The 16,888-nt window shown below is 37.8% G+C and overlaps 1 protein-coding gene across 1 annotated transcript; it reads left to right on the top strand.

Annotated features, from left to right (window-relative positions):
- Positions 1-11,721: 11,721 nt before the first annotated feature.
- LOC127084494 (uncharacterized) lies at positions 11,722-15,897 on the top strand. The gene has a single exon (XM_051024956.1). It carries the CDS (start codon positions 11,888-11,890, stop codon positions 15,671-15,673), a length of 3,786 nt encoding a protein of 1,261 aa, XP_050880913.1. The 5' UTR covers positions 11,722-11,887; the 3' UTR covers positions 15,674-15,897.
- The last annotated feature ends 991 nt before the right edge of the window (positions 15,898-16,888 follow it).

Below are 16,888 nucleotides of genomic sequence, written 5' to 3'. Positions count from 1 at the left end.
TTTGAAGACATCAAATGCATCTGACTTTTCTCTGATGAAGCTTATCCAAGTGTATCTGGAATGGTCATTAACCACCACATATGCATACCTCTTTCCACCCAGACTTTCAACCTGCATAGGTCCCATTAAGTCCATGTGCAACAGTTCCAGAATTCTGGAAGTTGTAGGATGTCCCAGCTTAGGGTGTGACATCTTGGTTTGCTTGCCAACCTGGCATTCTCCACAAAATCTTCCTTCATCAATAAGCAGCTTTGGGATTCCTCTAACTGCTTCCTTGGATATGATCTTTTTCATTCCCCTTAAGTGGAGATGACCAAGGCGTCTATGCCACAACTTCACCTTCTGTTCTTCCTCGGCTGAGGAGCACATTGTGGAAAAGTTTGAGACCTTAGGTTCCCACAAATAACAGTTATCTTTGGATCTGGATCCTCTCATAACTTCTTGATTATCTCCATTTGTCACAACACATAGCTCCTTAGTAAACTGAACATAGAACCCTTGATCACACAGCTGGCTTATGCTGATGAGGTTAGCAGTTAGTCCTTTTACTAACAACACATTATTCAGTTTTGGAACTCCATAGCAGTCCAGCTTACCCACACCTTTTATTTTTCCTTTAGCACCATCACCAAAGATCACATAACTGGTAGTGTGAGGTTGTATATCCACCAATATATTCTCCATACCAGTCATATGTCTTGAGCAGCCACTGTCAAAGTACCAGTCTTCTCTGGTAGATGCCCTTAGAGCTGTGTTAGGATAACCATGCAGCCTGTAGCAGAAGACTTTTATATGGCTAAACCTACCACAGTGATGACATCTCCATCGCTGAAATTTCTTCTTCTGATGGTTACTCATCCTGGTTCCCTGATGTTGAGACATCGGGTGTGACCTCCTCTTGAATTTATGAACTTTAGCCTTTGAGCGTTTGAGTTCAGCTGAGGATTTTTTCACAAAGCCTAACCCAGACATGGTTCCAGACTTCTGTCCCACCTTTAGGATCTCTTCCAAGGAATCTGTTCCTTTATTTAGCATTCTGATGGATTTCGTCATTTGATCCAGCTTGGAGGTCAGCAAGATTATCTCACCATTTAGACCATCTATGACTGTCAGATGCTTCTGTTTCTCATCCTCCAGCTCCTTGATGAGCTTCTTCTGCTTTTCTCCTTGTACACGCACTTCTGCACTAGTGACACATAGCTCCTTATATGATGCAGCAAGTTCATCAAAGGTCAGTTCATTTGCACTTGAGTCATCATCAGTGGCACAAACACTAGTTAGTGCAGTGACATGTTTAGCAGATTCTCCTTCAGATTCACTCTCAGAATCTCCCTCAGACCATGTGACAGATAGCCCCTTCTTTTGCATCTTGAGGTAAGTAGGACATTCAGCTCTAATGTGTCCATAACCTTCACATCCATGACACTGGATTCCCTTGCCTTGGTTGAACTTTTCTTCAGAAGTTGATCTTTTCCTGATGTCAAACGAGATGTTCTTGACATTTGGTCTACCTTTTTTATCAATCTTCTTCACGAACTTGTTGAACTGTCTCCCAAGCATGGCTATGGCTTCTGATATGCTTTCATCACCTCCAGTATATCCTGCTTCTGACTCCTCTTCACTATTTGATACAAAAGCTACGCTTTTGTTCTTCTTTTCAACATTCTCACACAAGCCCATTTTAAAGGTTTGGAGAGAACCAATGAGCTCATCCACCTTCATATTGCAGATCTCCTGAGCCTCTTCTATTGCAGTGACCTTCATGGAAAATCTCTTAGGTAAAGACCTGAGAATCTTTCTTACAAGTTTCTCTTCAGCCATTTTCTCACCTAAGCCACCAGAGGTGTTGGCAATTTCAAGAATATTCATGTGAAAGTCATGAATAATCTCATCCTCTTTCATCCTCAGATTTTCAAACTTAGTGGTCAGCATCTGAAGTTTAGATATCTTCACCTTGGAGGTACCTTCATGAGTTATCTTGAGGGTATCCCAAACTTCCTTAGCCAGCTCACAGTGGTGCACCAGTCTGAAGATGCTCTTACTGATTCCATTGAACAATACATTTAAGGCCTTAGAATTTCCAAGGGCTAATGCCTCTTGCTCATTGTCCCACTCTTCTTCAGGAATTTGCACACTTACTCAATCTTCACCTGTCTTCGTTGGATGTTCCCATCCTTTGTTGACAGCTCTCCAGACTTTGCTATCTAGAGACCTTAAGAAGGCTATCATACGAGGCTTCTAGTCATCATAGTTAGAACCATCCAGCATGGGTGGTCTATTTGAGTGTCCTACATCCTTGTCCATGGTACTAGAAAGTAACTTCCCTAGATCTCACCCAGAAATTAACAGGCAGGGTGCCTGCTCTGATGCCAATTGAAATTCTAGTTAACAGACTTTCGATGTCACACGGGTTGTTATGACATCCAATTCTACGCAGACAAGAATTATGCAGAACTTAAAAAGTAAGTGCAGTAAATAACACAAGGAATTGTTTACCCAGTTCGGTCCAACATGACCTACGCCTGGGGGCTACCAAGCCAGGGAGGAAATCCATTATTAGTAGTATTAATTCAGACCTTAAACCAACTGTTTAACCCTATCACTTAATACCTACCCAATGCAATTTCAATCTTACACTAAGATCAGAGTTCCTACTCACTCCCCCTCAATCACCTCAGTGATTACAACCTTTAATTAAGATTAAAGACAATTGTGAAGTCACACTTCAAACAACTTTTGATTGTGCTTAACAGCTTTAATCAAGATACACAACACTCACGCTTAGAAGCTTAGAGTGACACAACACTTACAACTCAATGAACACCCTATACCAATGCAATCATCTCAGTGATAATAACTTGGCTCACAAGATACACCTAATACAAGACACACAAAAATACAGCAGTGAAGTATGATGGACACATAAAATCTTCACGCCTAAAATCCCCGAGTTCTGAATGAAGGATATCCATCCTTTTATATTGCAGCACTTGGGCCTTGTACTTGTATTTCCTGAAATTAAGGTCAAGCATGTTAACCTAATTTCCACATCTTAGGGTACTAACAAATAGGTTATTTGTTAGGTTCATTAATTATAGCTTAGTTGTTAGTTTCCTAGATTTTAGCTCAGCTGTTGAATTCCTGAAGAATAGCCTGAGAAAAATGCTAAAACAGAAAAACTAAACAACCTACAATTTAGCATATGCTGTCAGGAATGAATGTCACAACATTCAGTTTGACTTCCACATCATAGACCATATGCTGAGTCTGTTTTTCCTGAAAACAGACTGTACAAATTCGCTGTACTGTACAGGACCAATCTGTCCATACTTCAGCGTACATTAATAAATGTCACAATATCCAATTTGACATTTACACATAAGGCCTTATGCCATGGTCTGTTGTTCTCCTGAAGAACAGACTGAGATACATACTGAACTGTAGCAGACAACCAACCTGCCTATTATTCAGCATATGCTGTCAATGATGAATGTCATAACACCCAGTTTAACATTCAGATAGTAGGTCTTGTGCCAGGTCTGTTATCCCCTTGATAAACAGACTGGAGGTAAATACTGAGTTATTAAAGAACACCAGTTGTTCTAGTCCTCAGTATCTGCTCACAGGGATGAATGTCATAACATCCAGTTTGACATTCAATAGATCCTGTATTAGCTAAACCTGCAGCAAACTACTCAAGTATGTCATGACATCAGTCAAGACATCAGAGTACAGTTAGATGATCTAACATACAATGCAGTCAAACAATCATCTCCACAGCATGTCATGACATCAGTCAAGACATTAGAATCCAACTAGTGTTTTACCATACAATGCAGCCAATTAAACATCTACAGGGTTGCGTGTTGGCAATAACGCTTTGAAGGTGGCATTGATCCATAGTTGAAGTAACCAGTATGGGCCAGAGAGTAGTGGATTCGACCCAAGACAAAACTTCTTAAAGGTGTAGACACATTCTCCCAAGGATTCATAGAGACAACCCAAGATCACATGGCTAAGGTAAAGTGTGTGCCTAACATGCAACTGGTTTTCCATGGGCAAATATTTCTTTGCTACTTGGATAAACTTTGAGCAGAAAACACACTAGGATAACCAGAGTGTGAGGAATGCAATATGCGCTACATCAGATATTTCTTCAGCGTATTTCTTGTGATAGTTTGTGAAAGTGGCTCGACTACCATCGAAGCCAATAGTGTCTTCAGCTATGAGGTTGGGGTCATAAGTTTCTCTTGTTGGTCAAAGACCAGTAATTACGGCTACGTCGAAGAGTGTCGGGGTCATCATCCCACAAGGATGGTGAAAGGTGTTATGCGTACTACCCCAAAAATACAAGGAAGCTATTAACATAGCTTGGTTATATCCAGGCCCAACCTTCGACAGTTGAATCATGTCGAAGATTCCCATGTCTTTCCAGACTTGGGTTTTCTTTTTCTCTACTTTGGCTAGCAAAGCTAGGTAATCTTTTGGATCTTTGAACAAAGGGCAAGAGCGAAATACCTTAAAGTTATTCATATTGTCTGAGTTTATAGGATATTTTATAGGCTTAGTCAAAGACGTGGTTTGTTTCTCTGTAACCTCAGTATTAACCCTAGTTTTCTTCTTACTAGCTATGGGTTTGTTACAGTGGTATGCTGGAAAAAAATCCTTAAGTTTTGCATAATTAACATTTAGATATGGTAAAGGACCTAAAATTGCATGTTTTGTACCAGAAATAGAAATGGGGATTAATATTTGAGATTAGTAAATACAACATTTTTCTTCTTCAAGAGGAGGTTCTGGGATATATTGTTGGTTTTCCACTATCGTTGGGCCAAGAATCTTGTGAATTGGAGCAAGAGCTGATTGTTTTTTGGATTCTCTGGAGCTTTTTGTTATTGACGTCGTTGATGAAGATTTGTTGAAGAAAATATGGGTTTGAAATTGAGAGAAATGAAGAGTTTTTTTCTTACTTGGGAGTGTTAGAAACTCAGAAAAGTGAAGGAATAGAAAAGAAGTTTAAAGGGATTATTTATAGTAGAGTGAAGATAAAACATTTCACTTCAAGCATTAATGATTGATGATGATCGTGAGACACGTGTTCGATTGAAGGAAGATTGAGTGGATGGTGGTAGTTGGCGTGACCCACGATCTCCTAGGAAATAGGAGCGTGATAGTTAAAGTGGAATTTGCGCATGCCTTGATGAGACATTTTAAGAAAAGTGGTCATGATAACCATGATGTCATAACAGTAAAAGATGATGTTACGTTGAAACATTCTAAAAAAATGTCTTTTTCTTCATTAAGTCGAAAACAACATTTTTTGGGGGAAATTTGTTAGAAGGAATTTCGACGCTGAGGAAATGTTCGAAATGAACTAGAAAGCCCAATTATGAAAAGAATACATGAAGATGATTCTTTCGACAAAATGAGTTTTAGTTGAGGAAACCCCTTGCGTATATGGAAATGTTGGTTTGGGACTTAGAAATTTTTTTGGGTTCAAACTGCAATTTAACAGAGGCATTTCGATTGGAGTTGTGTTTGACAAAGCGTGAATTCAAATAAGTCTCATAACTGTTTTTTGGCCTCATCTGATTCTTTAGGAAAACACGTGGAAAACTATGGATAATGAAGTGCATGCAGACGAAAATGTGTCATCTTTTGGAGAAGAGACCGTTTTTTACAATTATTTCGAATTAGTATAAATAGAAGTCTTAATGTTTAGGATTCGGGGTGTTCCATCTTGTATAAAACTCACAAATTTACTCTAAGTATCTGCGTATTGAGAAAACGAGTTGCTGAGAGAATGTACGTATGATCACCATATTTTTATATTTTTATGAAATCATTTACAATTTCGCCATTTATCTTCATTGCAATTTTACTTTGAAGCCTTCTTTACATTGTCCCTTTATATCTCTGCATTTACTCTTTAACTTGGAATGTTGTTTTAAAACCAAGAACATTGTCGAAATGTTCATCTTTTACAAAACCTAAAGTAACAAAAACACATGTCCTAAGATCAATCTAGTCGATCTTGCGACTGACCAAAATATTTTTGAATTTGGAAGACTAGTGCTTGTTTACCAATTTTGATGGTAAACAGTACCCCGACCCAAACGCCTATGGCACCGATGTAACAAGCTGAGACCCTATATTAAGGACATAAAATGAATGGCTTACCGCAATGGAAGACTTAAAAGAGGTCCAAAATGGCCCCTTGGACCATAAAGTCACCAATTTAGGCACTTTTATGTCTCAATATGAAGAAGAATAGTTGATCACCCTGCTCATGAGGAGCATTAACTTGTTCACTTGGGCGCCCTTAGAAATGCTAAACATAGATACTAGAGTGATGTGTCATTGTCTTGCCATTAATTCCGTTGTCAATCCAATATCTCAAAGGAATCCCAAGGTTGGTGATGAAAAATAGTAGTTATTGACGAGGAAGTACAGAAGTTGACAAACACCAGTTTCATAAAAGAGGTTAAATATCCATCTTGACTGACTAATATGGTATTGGTAAGGAAGATATCAAACAAATGATGTATGTGGGTTGACTTCACCGACCTTAACGTTGACCTCAATAGTGGTTGATATTCCTAATGGAGCGTAGGATTCAAGCTCAAGATTACTATAAATATCTTAGCCTTATAGCTGAAGGCGACAGTCTGATTCTCATACAGAAAACCATATATAGAGAGTTTCTCACATTCTATGTGAGTTAGCTCTCAACCTTACAATATGTTGGACTTAAAACTTCACACATAAAGAGGGGTGAGTTGTGTGGATTAGAAAAACTTGGTTTTGAAAAACTTTGGGAGATGAAAACAGAGTTTAAAAATATTTTAAAAACTTAACAGTGGGAAAATAAAATGCGGAAAATAAATTGCAAAAATAAAAGGAGTTAATGGAAAAGAGGAACACTAAGAATTATAGAGGTTCGATAAAAAACAAAATGATATACTCTTCTCCCAAATAATTGATCTTAAGAGTTTCCAATAATACTTTGAAAGCTTCTAGCAGGAAAGACTCACGACCCCCCTCATACAAGGGAAATGGTGATTAATATTCAATCACATATATCAAAGGATAAATGTGTGCATTTGTGTACTTTCTTCATGATAAGCTAGAGAGTGAAAGGGTCAATCTTCCTTCCCAAATGATAGATTGAAGCGGTTAGTCTTCTCTCCACAAACACATACCTTTGAGTGGTTAGTCTTTAAGTTCCAAAACCTTTGAGCTTAATACCTTGGTTTTACATAGGCTAACTAAAAACCAGTGAGATTTTAACACCATGTTGGTCTCAAACTTGTGAAGCTTTTAACATGGGGTTGAGCTTCAATCTATCTTGGTTTTAACATCGGGCCGACTAAGAACCAAAGATATTTTATGCAGATTGATCTCCAACCTAAACTAGGAGTGAAATACCCAATCCACAAAAAAATCATTTTACGGTTTTAGCTTTAACCTATACAAATCCCTAATTAGACAGTATCCAACCAAGATATATGCAAAAGGTTCCCTTGGTGGATTTTACAATTCTACCCATTCCTGAATTACAAAAATGATCTCACTTACAAAAAGACTTTTCTCACAAAAACAGTTAGGCTAAAAACATAGTGAGAGAAAGTTAAAGAAATGTTGAGAGAGAGAGAGAGAGAGAGAGAGAGAGAGAGATGAAGGTGTAAAAACACGACTATGGATGCTTTGAAACGAGAAATATAACCTCTATTTATAGGCATGATGTTGACTAAAAAAGGAAATTTCATTTTACGCATCTTGTAACAATCTAATCGATTAGAAGATATAAATAAGTGTTTGTAAGTTCCATAAAAGGAAGCAAAGTATATATACCAGTTGCGCTTCATTAAGGCGCTGTCTAAATTGCTTGAAACGTAAGTTTGAACTAAATTAATTGATAAGACAAAGGACCTAATCAACTAGATAAGCTAAAGTCTTCCATTTAGCTATTTTAATAGCTCCTAACTCATTTGGCATAACTTCAAAACATTTCTTAAAATGTTTTCTTTGATAAAGCAGATTGAAAAATGTTTTGGTGTATGTACTTTTAGCCACACATTTTTACAATAAAGTCCTTTTGACTTACAATCGTTCACTCATTACTAAAATAGGATATCACTAATACTAAGTTAGAAGATCACCATATAACTTCAAGACTTTGTGGGATATCATTCTTTATGTTGACACATGCTTGTGTGGCTTAAGACGAGGCTTTAGTTGTATTATTTGTTTGCCATCATCATATCATCAAGTTTATCAAACCCTAAAGATATGTTTCCATCTTTATCTGTTTAATCATTCATGCCTGACTTATCATTAGTTCTCATCATCAAAATTAAATGTCCTTTGTTAAAAGCATATCAACTGGAAAAAAAGGTTCCACACAATAAACTTTAAGGTTTATGACATCCCTTAATAACTAGGGGTTGTCATGTATTGTACTTTTAGCAAGTATAAAACCTAATAGGCTACAAGCTCGAACTTATGTTACATGTAGAAGCATGTGCTTTATTAATACTTAGAGGATGTTCTATAAAGGTTGGGCCAAATTATCAAACTAATTAGAGGCGAGGATGTGAGACCAACCGTTACTCCCTAGTTAGTATGGAACCTGAATTCAATAACTCATAAGTCCAACTCAATTAGTAACGTCGTCCACCTTAACATCACAACATATCATAATGCAAAAATGACCAATAACGATCCTTATACACATCATTTGATTGGAATAATGTTATCAAACATTTCATCTCTATTAGGCCTCGTACTTAGGGGTTGTGAACTGATATGAACCTAAAGGCAAACAAACTTATGCTAGTTGCACAATCATTGCCTTTAAACTAATACTTATGGCTCACTACGCCTATATGAGACATACCCAATCGTTATACCAAGTAGAGACGAAGTTGTGAAGCCAAGTTCTACTCCTTAGTGGGCATGGAACATAACTCGAACAAACACATATGTCCAATTGTGATAAGTAGGACGAGGGAGAGTGATCATTTTACCCAAACAGGAAAGTCAACCGCCTTCACGTGAAAACTAGTTATAATACAAAAGTGACCAATCACGATCCTCATACACAATCACAAATATTATATGAAATATGTTACCCAATCATTCCCAAGATGACAAATCAAAATACATAATTGTAGGTTACCTATAAATAAAGGGTTAATAAATAACTCAGATTATTTCATTCTCATCATAAACCAATCATACGTTTTCCACCATTTAGATATTATTTTGGATCCTTGTCTCTAGTACACTTTTAGTATAATCCTTGCTAAGTTCAACGAGAACATAAATGACACAAACTATATTCAAAAGATAACATCTTTATCTCTACAATGTTTGCAGTTTCATCTTCTACATTAGCTATTGTTAAAAGAATGATTAGGAAGCGATAAAAGTAAACAAGAGGGAGAGAAATTGTACTAGGAGAAAATTGGAAATATGAAAATAAAGGTATGATGAAGGGTCACTCTAAAGCGTGAATATCAATGGAAGTTATAAAATCCAAAGGGAAAACAGAAAAATAAAGCAACACACCTTCAGAACTCAAGGAAAATAATCGTAGTTGGCAAAAGAAAATAAGAAAAATAGAGTTTACGCAAAAAGAGGAAAACCAAATTGAAAGGAGAAATGAAACTTATATAGTAAAATGAGGTAGATAAATCAATGATCTAAAATGAAGGAAGGTGTGCAAACAAAAATTAACGGTATGATTCACCTCGAGGTCATAACGACACTGGAGTGCCCTTGAGCACCCTAAAGGGGAACGTCTCACCCTATTCTAGGGACCCGGGGCCACATGTAAGAACAACCATACAAATATGTTTCAATGATAAGATTAACATTTAATACATTAAAACCCCAAGGTCACCCATTATGGTTCCCCAAATATTGTCCACTTCTGCAAACATGGAACCTAATGCGAAGTCCCCCGTCTAGGTCGAAGGTATCCTGGAGTTTTGAAAAACTTCCCATTGTTGTGCTTTACTAAGCCATGGGGCAACTATTCCACGTCGAACTTATGCCTAATGATAGATATACCCAATTACCCATCTTATGGCATATCCACAAAAGGGTTGAAGGTCTAGTGCACCTACAACTATTACACTTATACTCGATTCATTCTACATGTGGTTACCCATCAATAGATATGATCTAACGAACCACCATGTTCATCGCCATAAAACATGAGGTAGTTCTAATTGTCTGTCATATATAATGTATCCACGACAAATATGTTGATACATTTTTTTTCCATAACTTACTCCACAACTTGGATTCATGAATTGACTTGGCTCTTGGAGTGATAGCCTTGTAGGTCATTTCTTCCGTTCTGTTGCATCCGAAAGCATCCTTCACCGTATAAGTTGGTTTCACGATCTCATATCCATCATTTTTTATTCCTTGAACATTACAAATACAATGAACCCATTTAATTTTAACTGCGTGTTAGATGCATAAATGCAGAGAAAAAGATAATGAATTTTTTAGTAAGAAGAAAATAATGATCCATTCTTTCTCTTTTTTTTTTATATATATATATATATATATATATCTTCCCCGTTTTCTTCGTTCATTTTCTTTTTTTTCTATTTTTACTATTCTTCTTTGATTTTTTATTTACTTCTCAAATGAAAAAACCATTAAATTACAAGATTTCTCACATTTTTGTTAGAAATTCAAATTTTAATTAAAAACTCATATTGCATAGGTTTCTCAGATTTTCATTTTAAAACTTTAATTTTATATTTTTCTCTTATTATTCTCTTATTCTATGATTGGTCAAAAGCTGAGAATTTTGAGTTAGATATATCAGATTTTCAATAACAAAGATGATTCAAAGAGATAAGAGAAACATGAGGTTAATGATGATGATTGATGTGATTTTGATGAACAAGTGAAAAAGTGATGTGGTGGAATAATATTCTCATTAATGAAGAATAATAATAAGAATCTTTAATTCGATTGTTATATTGAATATGATACATATTTTTCCAAATTTATTTTAAGCTTTTATGAGTTTTAATATGTATGTGTTGAAGATGGGGATGGAGATGAAAAAAGTTGATGGTTTATTGTTAGATTTCACAGACTTCAACGTCCCATTGTTTGATATTTTTTAATCCGACCAAATGGTTAAATCTTTAAAAAATAATAGAATTTATGATATAAAGTCAATAATATTATACCACCTTAGATATTTAAAGTTAAAATAAAGTGGAATGAACTAAATTGACTAACGAAGTTCGATTTAAAGAAAAAAAAATTAACTTTTATTAATTAAAGGACCAAACTTTATATATTAAGTTAAAGAATTAAATATTTAATTAAACCAACATATAATTAAAATTAGGGATGGACAAATTGGAACCATTAAGTGGTAAATGACTTCCGCTAATGAACGAAGATTAGGAGAATACAGGGTTCTATTCCTGATAGGAACAATACTGGTCACCAATATGATGGCCTCTTGACACGAGCTCTTGATTACTAAGGCTTCTTTCACCCTAAAAAATCGACTCAAACCGACTCAAACCGACTCATCGTCCGATTCTTCTAAATAGAAGAAGGAGGATTATGATGAATTTGTATTAGTTTTTGTCCTCTTTCTTGTTTGAAAAAATTGAAGTGGACCCTATCCAAAGTCCAATAGGTAGGTCGGTTTCTTAAATATTTAGGCATGATATTACATTTTTACACTCTCTCCTTTTTCATATTCCCTTTCAATATACTTTTACACACATTAGCGTGAAAATCAGTTTCAACGAAGATACACAAACAAAACCGTGAAATCAATCTTCTTCTCGAAAATACATATCTAGGGTTTTGAAATTGAAGCTGAACCAAAATCATGGCGTCGAACGACGAAGAGATTAAGAAGACGCAAGATGAGCGTAAGAAGATGGAACAACAACTCGCATCTCTCACTTCACTCACCTTCGACACCGATCTCTATGGTGCTAGCGATAAAGATTCATACAACACTTCAATTCCCGCTAACGAAGACGAAGAAAATGCTGAACCCGTCGTTAATGAAGCTCCTCGAAGAATAGCGTCAATCACCGGCCCTAAATCTCACTTCCTAGACATGCCTTCCGCCGACAACGACAACGATGTCGGCGGAGGTATCGGATTTGGTAAGCCTCAGAGGATTATTGATCGTGAAGATGATTACCGGAGACGTAGGTTGAATCAACTCCTTTCGCCGGATAGACATGATGCTTTTGCTGCTGGAGAGAAGACGCCGGATCCATCTGTGAGGACTTATGCTGATATTATGAGAGAGGAAGCGTTGAAGAGGGAGAAGGAGGAAACATTGAGGGCGATTTCGAAGAAGAAGAAAGAAGAGGAAGAAGCTAAGAAAGTTGCTCCGGAGAAGTCTCAGGAACAGCAACAGCAGAAGAGGAGGAACAGGTGGGACCAATCTCAGGATGAAGGTGGTGCTAAGAAAGCTAAAACTTCTGATTGGGATGCTCCGGATTCGACACCGAGACGGTGGGATGCGACTCCGACTCCCGGGAGAGTCACTGATGCGACTCCGGGGAGGAGGAATAGGTGGGATGAGACTCCGACGCCGGGGAGGTTGGTGGATTCTGATGCTACTCCTGGTGGTGCTACTCCTGGTGCTACACCTGGTGCAACTGCTTGGGATGCTACTCCTAAGCTTTCTGGGATGGCTACTCCAACTCCTAAGAGACAAAGATCAAGATGGGATGAAACACCTGCTACTATGGGAAGTGCAACTCCGTTACCTGGTGCTACACCTGCTGCTGCTTATACTCCTGGTGTAACTCCTGTTGGTGGTGTTGAATTGGCTACTCCTACTCCTGGTGCTTTACAAGGTTCGTTTACCCCGGAGCAATATAATTTGTTGAGGTGGGAGAGGGATATTGAAGAGAGGAATCGTCCTTTGACTGATGAAGAGCTTGATGCTATGTTTCCACAAGAAGGGTATAAGGTTTTGGATCCTCCGGCGTCTTATGTGCCTATTAGAACACCTGCAAGGAAGCTTCTCGCTACTCCTACTCCGATGGGGACTCCGCTTTATCAAATTCCCGAAGAGAATCGCGGACAGCAGTTTGATGTTCCCAAGGAAGCTCCTGGTGGTTTGCCTTTCATGAAACCTGAGGATTATCAGTATTTTGGTGCTTTGTTGAATGAAGAAAATGAAGAGGAATTGTCTCCAGATGAGCAGAAAGAGAGGAAGATTATGAAGCTTTTGCTTAAAGTGAAGAATGGCTCGCCTCCACAGAGGAAAACGGCTTTGAGACAGTTAACTGATAAGGCTCGTGAGTTTGGTGCTGGACCTTTGTTTAACCGAATTCTGCCGTTGCTTATGCAGCCTACTCTGGAGGACCAGGAGAGGCATCTTTTGGTCAAGGTAATTGATAGAGTTCTTTATAAGTTGGATGAATTGGTTCGCCCTTATGTGCATAAGGTTCTTGTTGTTATTGAGCCCCTTTTGATTGACGAAGACTACTATGCCCGTGTTGAGGGGAGGGAAATAATTTCTAATCTTAGTAAAGCTGCTGGACTGGCCACTATGATTGCTGCCATGAGGCCTGACATAGATAACATTGATGAATATGTTAGGAACACTACTGCTAGGGCTTTCAGTGTTGTTGCATCTGCTCTTGGTATTCCTGCTTTGTTGCCCTTCTTGAAAGCTGTTTGTCAGAGTAAGAAATCATGGCAAGCACGGCACACTGGGATTAAGATTGTGCAGCAGATTGCCATTTTAATTGGTTGTGCTGTGTTGCCCCATTTGAGATCTCTTGTGGAGATTATAGAGCATGGTCTGAGTGATGAGAATCAGAAGGTGAGGACAATCACTGCATTGTCTCTCGCTGCTCTTGCTGAGGCATCTGCCCCTTATGGTATTGAAAGTTTTGACTCAGTGTTGAAGCCATTGTGGAAGGGTATTAGGCAACACCGTGGTAAGGTGTTGGCTGCATTTTTGAAAGCAATTGGGTTTATCATTCCGTTGATGGAAGCCTTATATGCCAGCTACTATACTAAGGAAGTCATGCTTATTCTGATTCGGGAGTTCCAGTCACCCGATGAAGAAATGAAGAAAATTGTTCTGAAAGTGGTGAAGCAGTGTGTGAGCACTGAGGGTGTGGAAGCTGAGTATATTAGAACTGATATCCTCCCTGAGTTTTTCAGAAACTTCTGGGTTAGGAGGATGGCTTTGGATAGAAGAAACTACAAGCAACTTGTGGAGACGACGGTTGAGATAGCAAACAAGGTCGGTGTTGCAGATATTGTTGGAAGAGTTGTTGAAGATCTTAAAGATGAGAGTGAACCTTACAGGCGAATGGTCATGGAAACTATTGAGAAGGTGGTCACTAACTTGGGATCATCTGACATAGATGCACGGTTGGAAGAGCTTTTGATTGATGGTATTCTCTACGCTTTCCAAGAGCAGACCAGTGATGATGCTAATGTGATGCTTAATGGGTTTGGTGCGGTTGTAAACTCGCTCGGGCAGAGAGTAAAACCATATCTTCCTCAGATTTGTGGTACCATCAAGTGGAGGTTAAACAATAAGAGTGCAAAGGTGAGGCAGCAAGCAGCAGACCTCATTTCCAGGATTGCTGTTGTCATGAAGCAGTGCCACGAGGAACAATTGATGGGTCATCTTGGTGTTGTCTTGTATGAGTATCTTGGAGAAGAGTATCCAGAAGTTCTAGGTTCAATTTTGGGTGCTCTCAAGTCAATTGTTAATGTTATTGGTATGACGAAGATGACTCCACCTATTAAAGATTTGCTTCCCAGATTGACTCCAATTTTGAAGAACAGGCATGAAAAAGTCCAGGAGAACTGTATTGACCTTGTTGGTAGGATTGCTGATCGTGGGGCTGAGTTTGTACCGGCCAGGGAATGGATGAGGATCTGTTTTGAGCTTCTTGAGATGCTTAAGGCACACAAGAAGGGAATACGTAGAGCTACGGTGAACACTTTTGGATATATTGCAAAAGCCATCGGACCACAGGATGTCTTGGCAACTCTATTGAATAATCTCAAGGTGCAGGAGAGGCAGAATCGTGTATGCACTACTGTGGCCATTGCAATAGTTGCAGAAACATGTTCACCCTTCACAGTTTTGCCAGCATTGATGAATGAGTACCGTGTGCCTGAGCTTAATGTGCAAAATGGAGTTCTCAAGTCTCTCTCCTTCCTCTTTGAGTATATTGGTGAAATGGGAAAGGACTACATCTACGCCGTGACTCCTTTGCTCGAGGATGCTCTTATGGACAGGGATTTGGTTCATAGGCAGACAGCTGCATCTGCCGTGAAGCACATGGCACTGGGAGTGGCTGGTTTGGGTTGTGAGGATGCGCTGGTCCACTTGCTGAACTATGTCTGGCCAAACATATTTGAAACTTCTCCACATGTGATAAATGCTGTGATGGAAGCCATTGAAGGGATGAGGGTAGCCTTAGGTGCTGCTGTTGTTCTTAATTACTGTCTCCAAGGGCTGTTCCACCCCGCCCGAAAAGTTAGAGAGGTGTATTGGAAGATTTATAACTCACTATATATTGGAGCTCAGGATGCTCTTGTTGCCGCATACCCTTCTCTAGAGGATGAGCATAACAATGTTTACAGAAGATCCGAGTTGATGATGTTTATTTAGATTGCAATTTACACATGTCTGAACTTTTGTTAGACATTTTAACGTTTTTGGTAATGTCCTTAACAACCTAAATCAAGTTCAAGATCATGTTTTTGATATTAAACACCCTTTGTTACCCCTAATTGGTAACTATTAGAAATTGGCTTGTAAGTTACAAGATCATGTTTGATTTTGTATTTTATAGCTTTACTATTTCTCATATAAATATCTTTAGATTTTTTGTTTTTGTGTGTTCAAGTTAACAATGGATTATGCAATTTATGTTGGATTAAATGTTATTATATAAGTTTTTCTAACCACATGTTTGATTTGTGCAGTAGACTATAGAAGGGTTGATGGATGAAAATTTGAGTTGGACTCTGCAGTTATACTATTTCTGATATAAATATTTTTAGAATTTCGTTTTTGCTCTTTTGTTCAAGTTAACAATAGATCTCTTATGGTATTTATCTTATAATGAATGCAACTATATCAAATTTTTTCTAATTGTGTTTTAATTTGTGCAGTTGACGATGAAGGAATTAGTAGACGGAAAATTTGAGTTGGACATTGCAGTTATAAATTTATAATTGTGTATACGATATTTGTGATTAAAGTTACGCCGATGCGAAGAATAATATTTATCCAATGCATTTGTTTATTATCATATATAATAATACAAATTTTAGTTTGGCTACTTTTCTTGTATTTAGATTTGTACCGGAATATTTGTAAAGGTACAGTTGTTCCAAGTCTTTTAGGGTTAGAAATCGTTAAACTCGGATTACCTCAAAAGAATTCGAGTGGATCAAACATCGGTGAGGTCAAGCAGCAAATTACGTGACAAACACGTGATATTTGTAGAATATTCACCAAAGATGTCTTTAGATTGACAACGAAAGTTGAATTCACGATTCTATATATGATAAGTGTTGTTATGGAACCAAGAATAGGAAACAAGATAGTAGTGATATCTTTCAGTGTCGTGACAAATACTTCTGATATGGTAGAACATAGTAATATGTAAGATTAAAACGCTGACATCTAAATCAATGAAGTATTCGAATAGCAATTTAGAGTGAAAGTGAAAAATACCTAAGACTGGCGTGTGAAGCTCATATAGGGTGAGAAGTTAAACCACTTTTATTTAATTCGATACATTGTGCGTATCATTGTTCGATTTGATATAACGGGGGAGGATAGGTCGAAGGCTAGGATCATATGCTTTACGCTAAG

Source organism: Lathyrus oleraceus, chromosome 1 (assembly GCF_024323335.1).
Source record: "Lathyrus oleraceus cultivar Zhongwan6 chromosome 1, CAAS_Psat_ZW6_1.0, whole genome shotgun sequence".
NCBI lineage: Eukaryota > Viridiplantae > Streptophyta > Magnoliopsida > Fabales > Fabaceae > Lathyrus > Lathyrus oleraceus.
This window is presented reverse-complemented; position numbering and strand designations above follow the sequence as displayed.

Excerpts from the sequence above, each read along its gene's own strand:
- LOC127084494 (XM_051024956.1), top strand. The coding sequence starts at position 11,888 with ATGGCGTCGAACGACGAAGAGATTAAGAAGACGCAAGATGAGCGTAAG.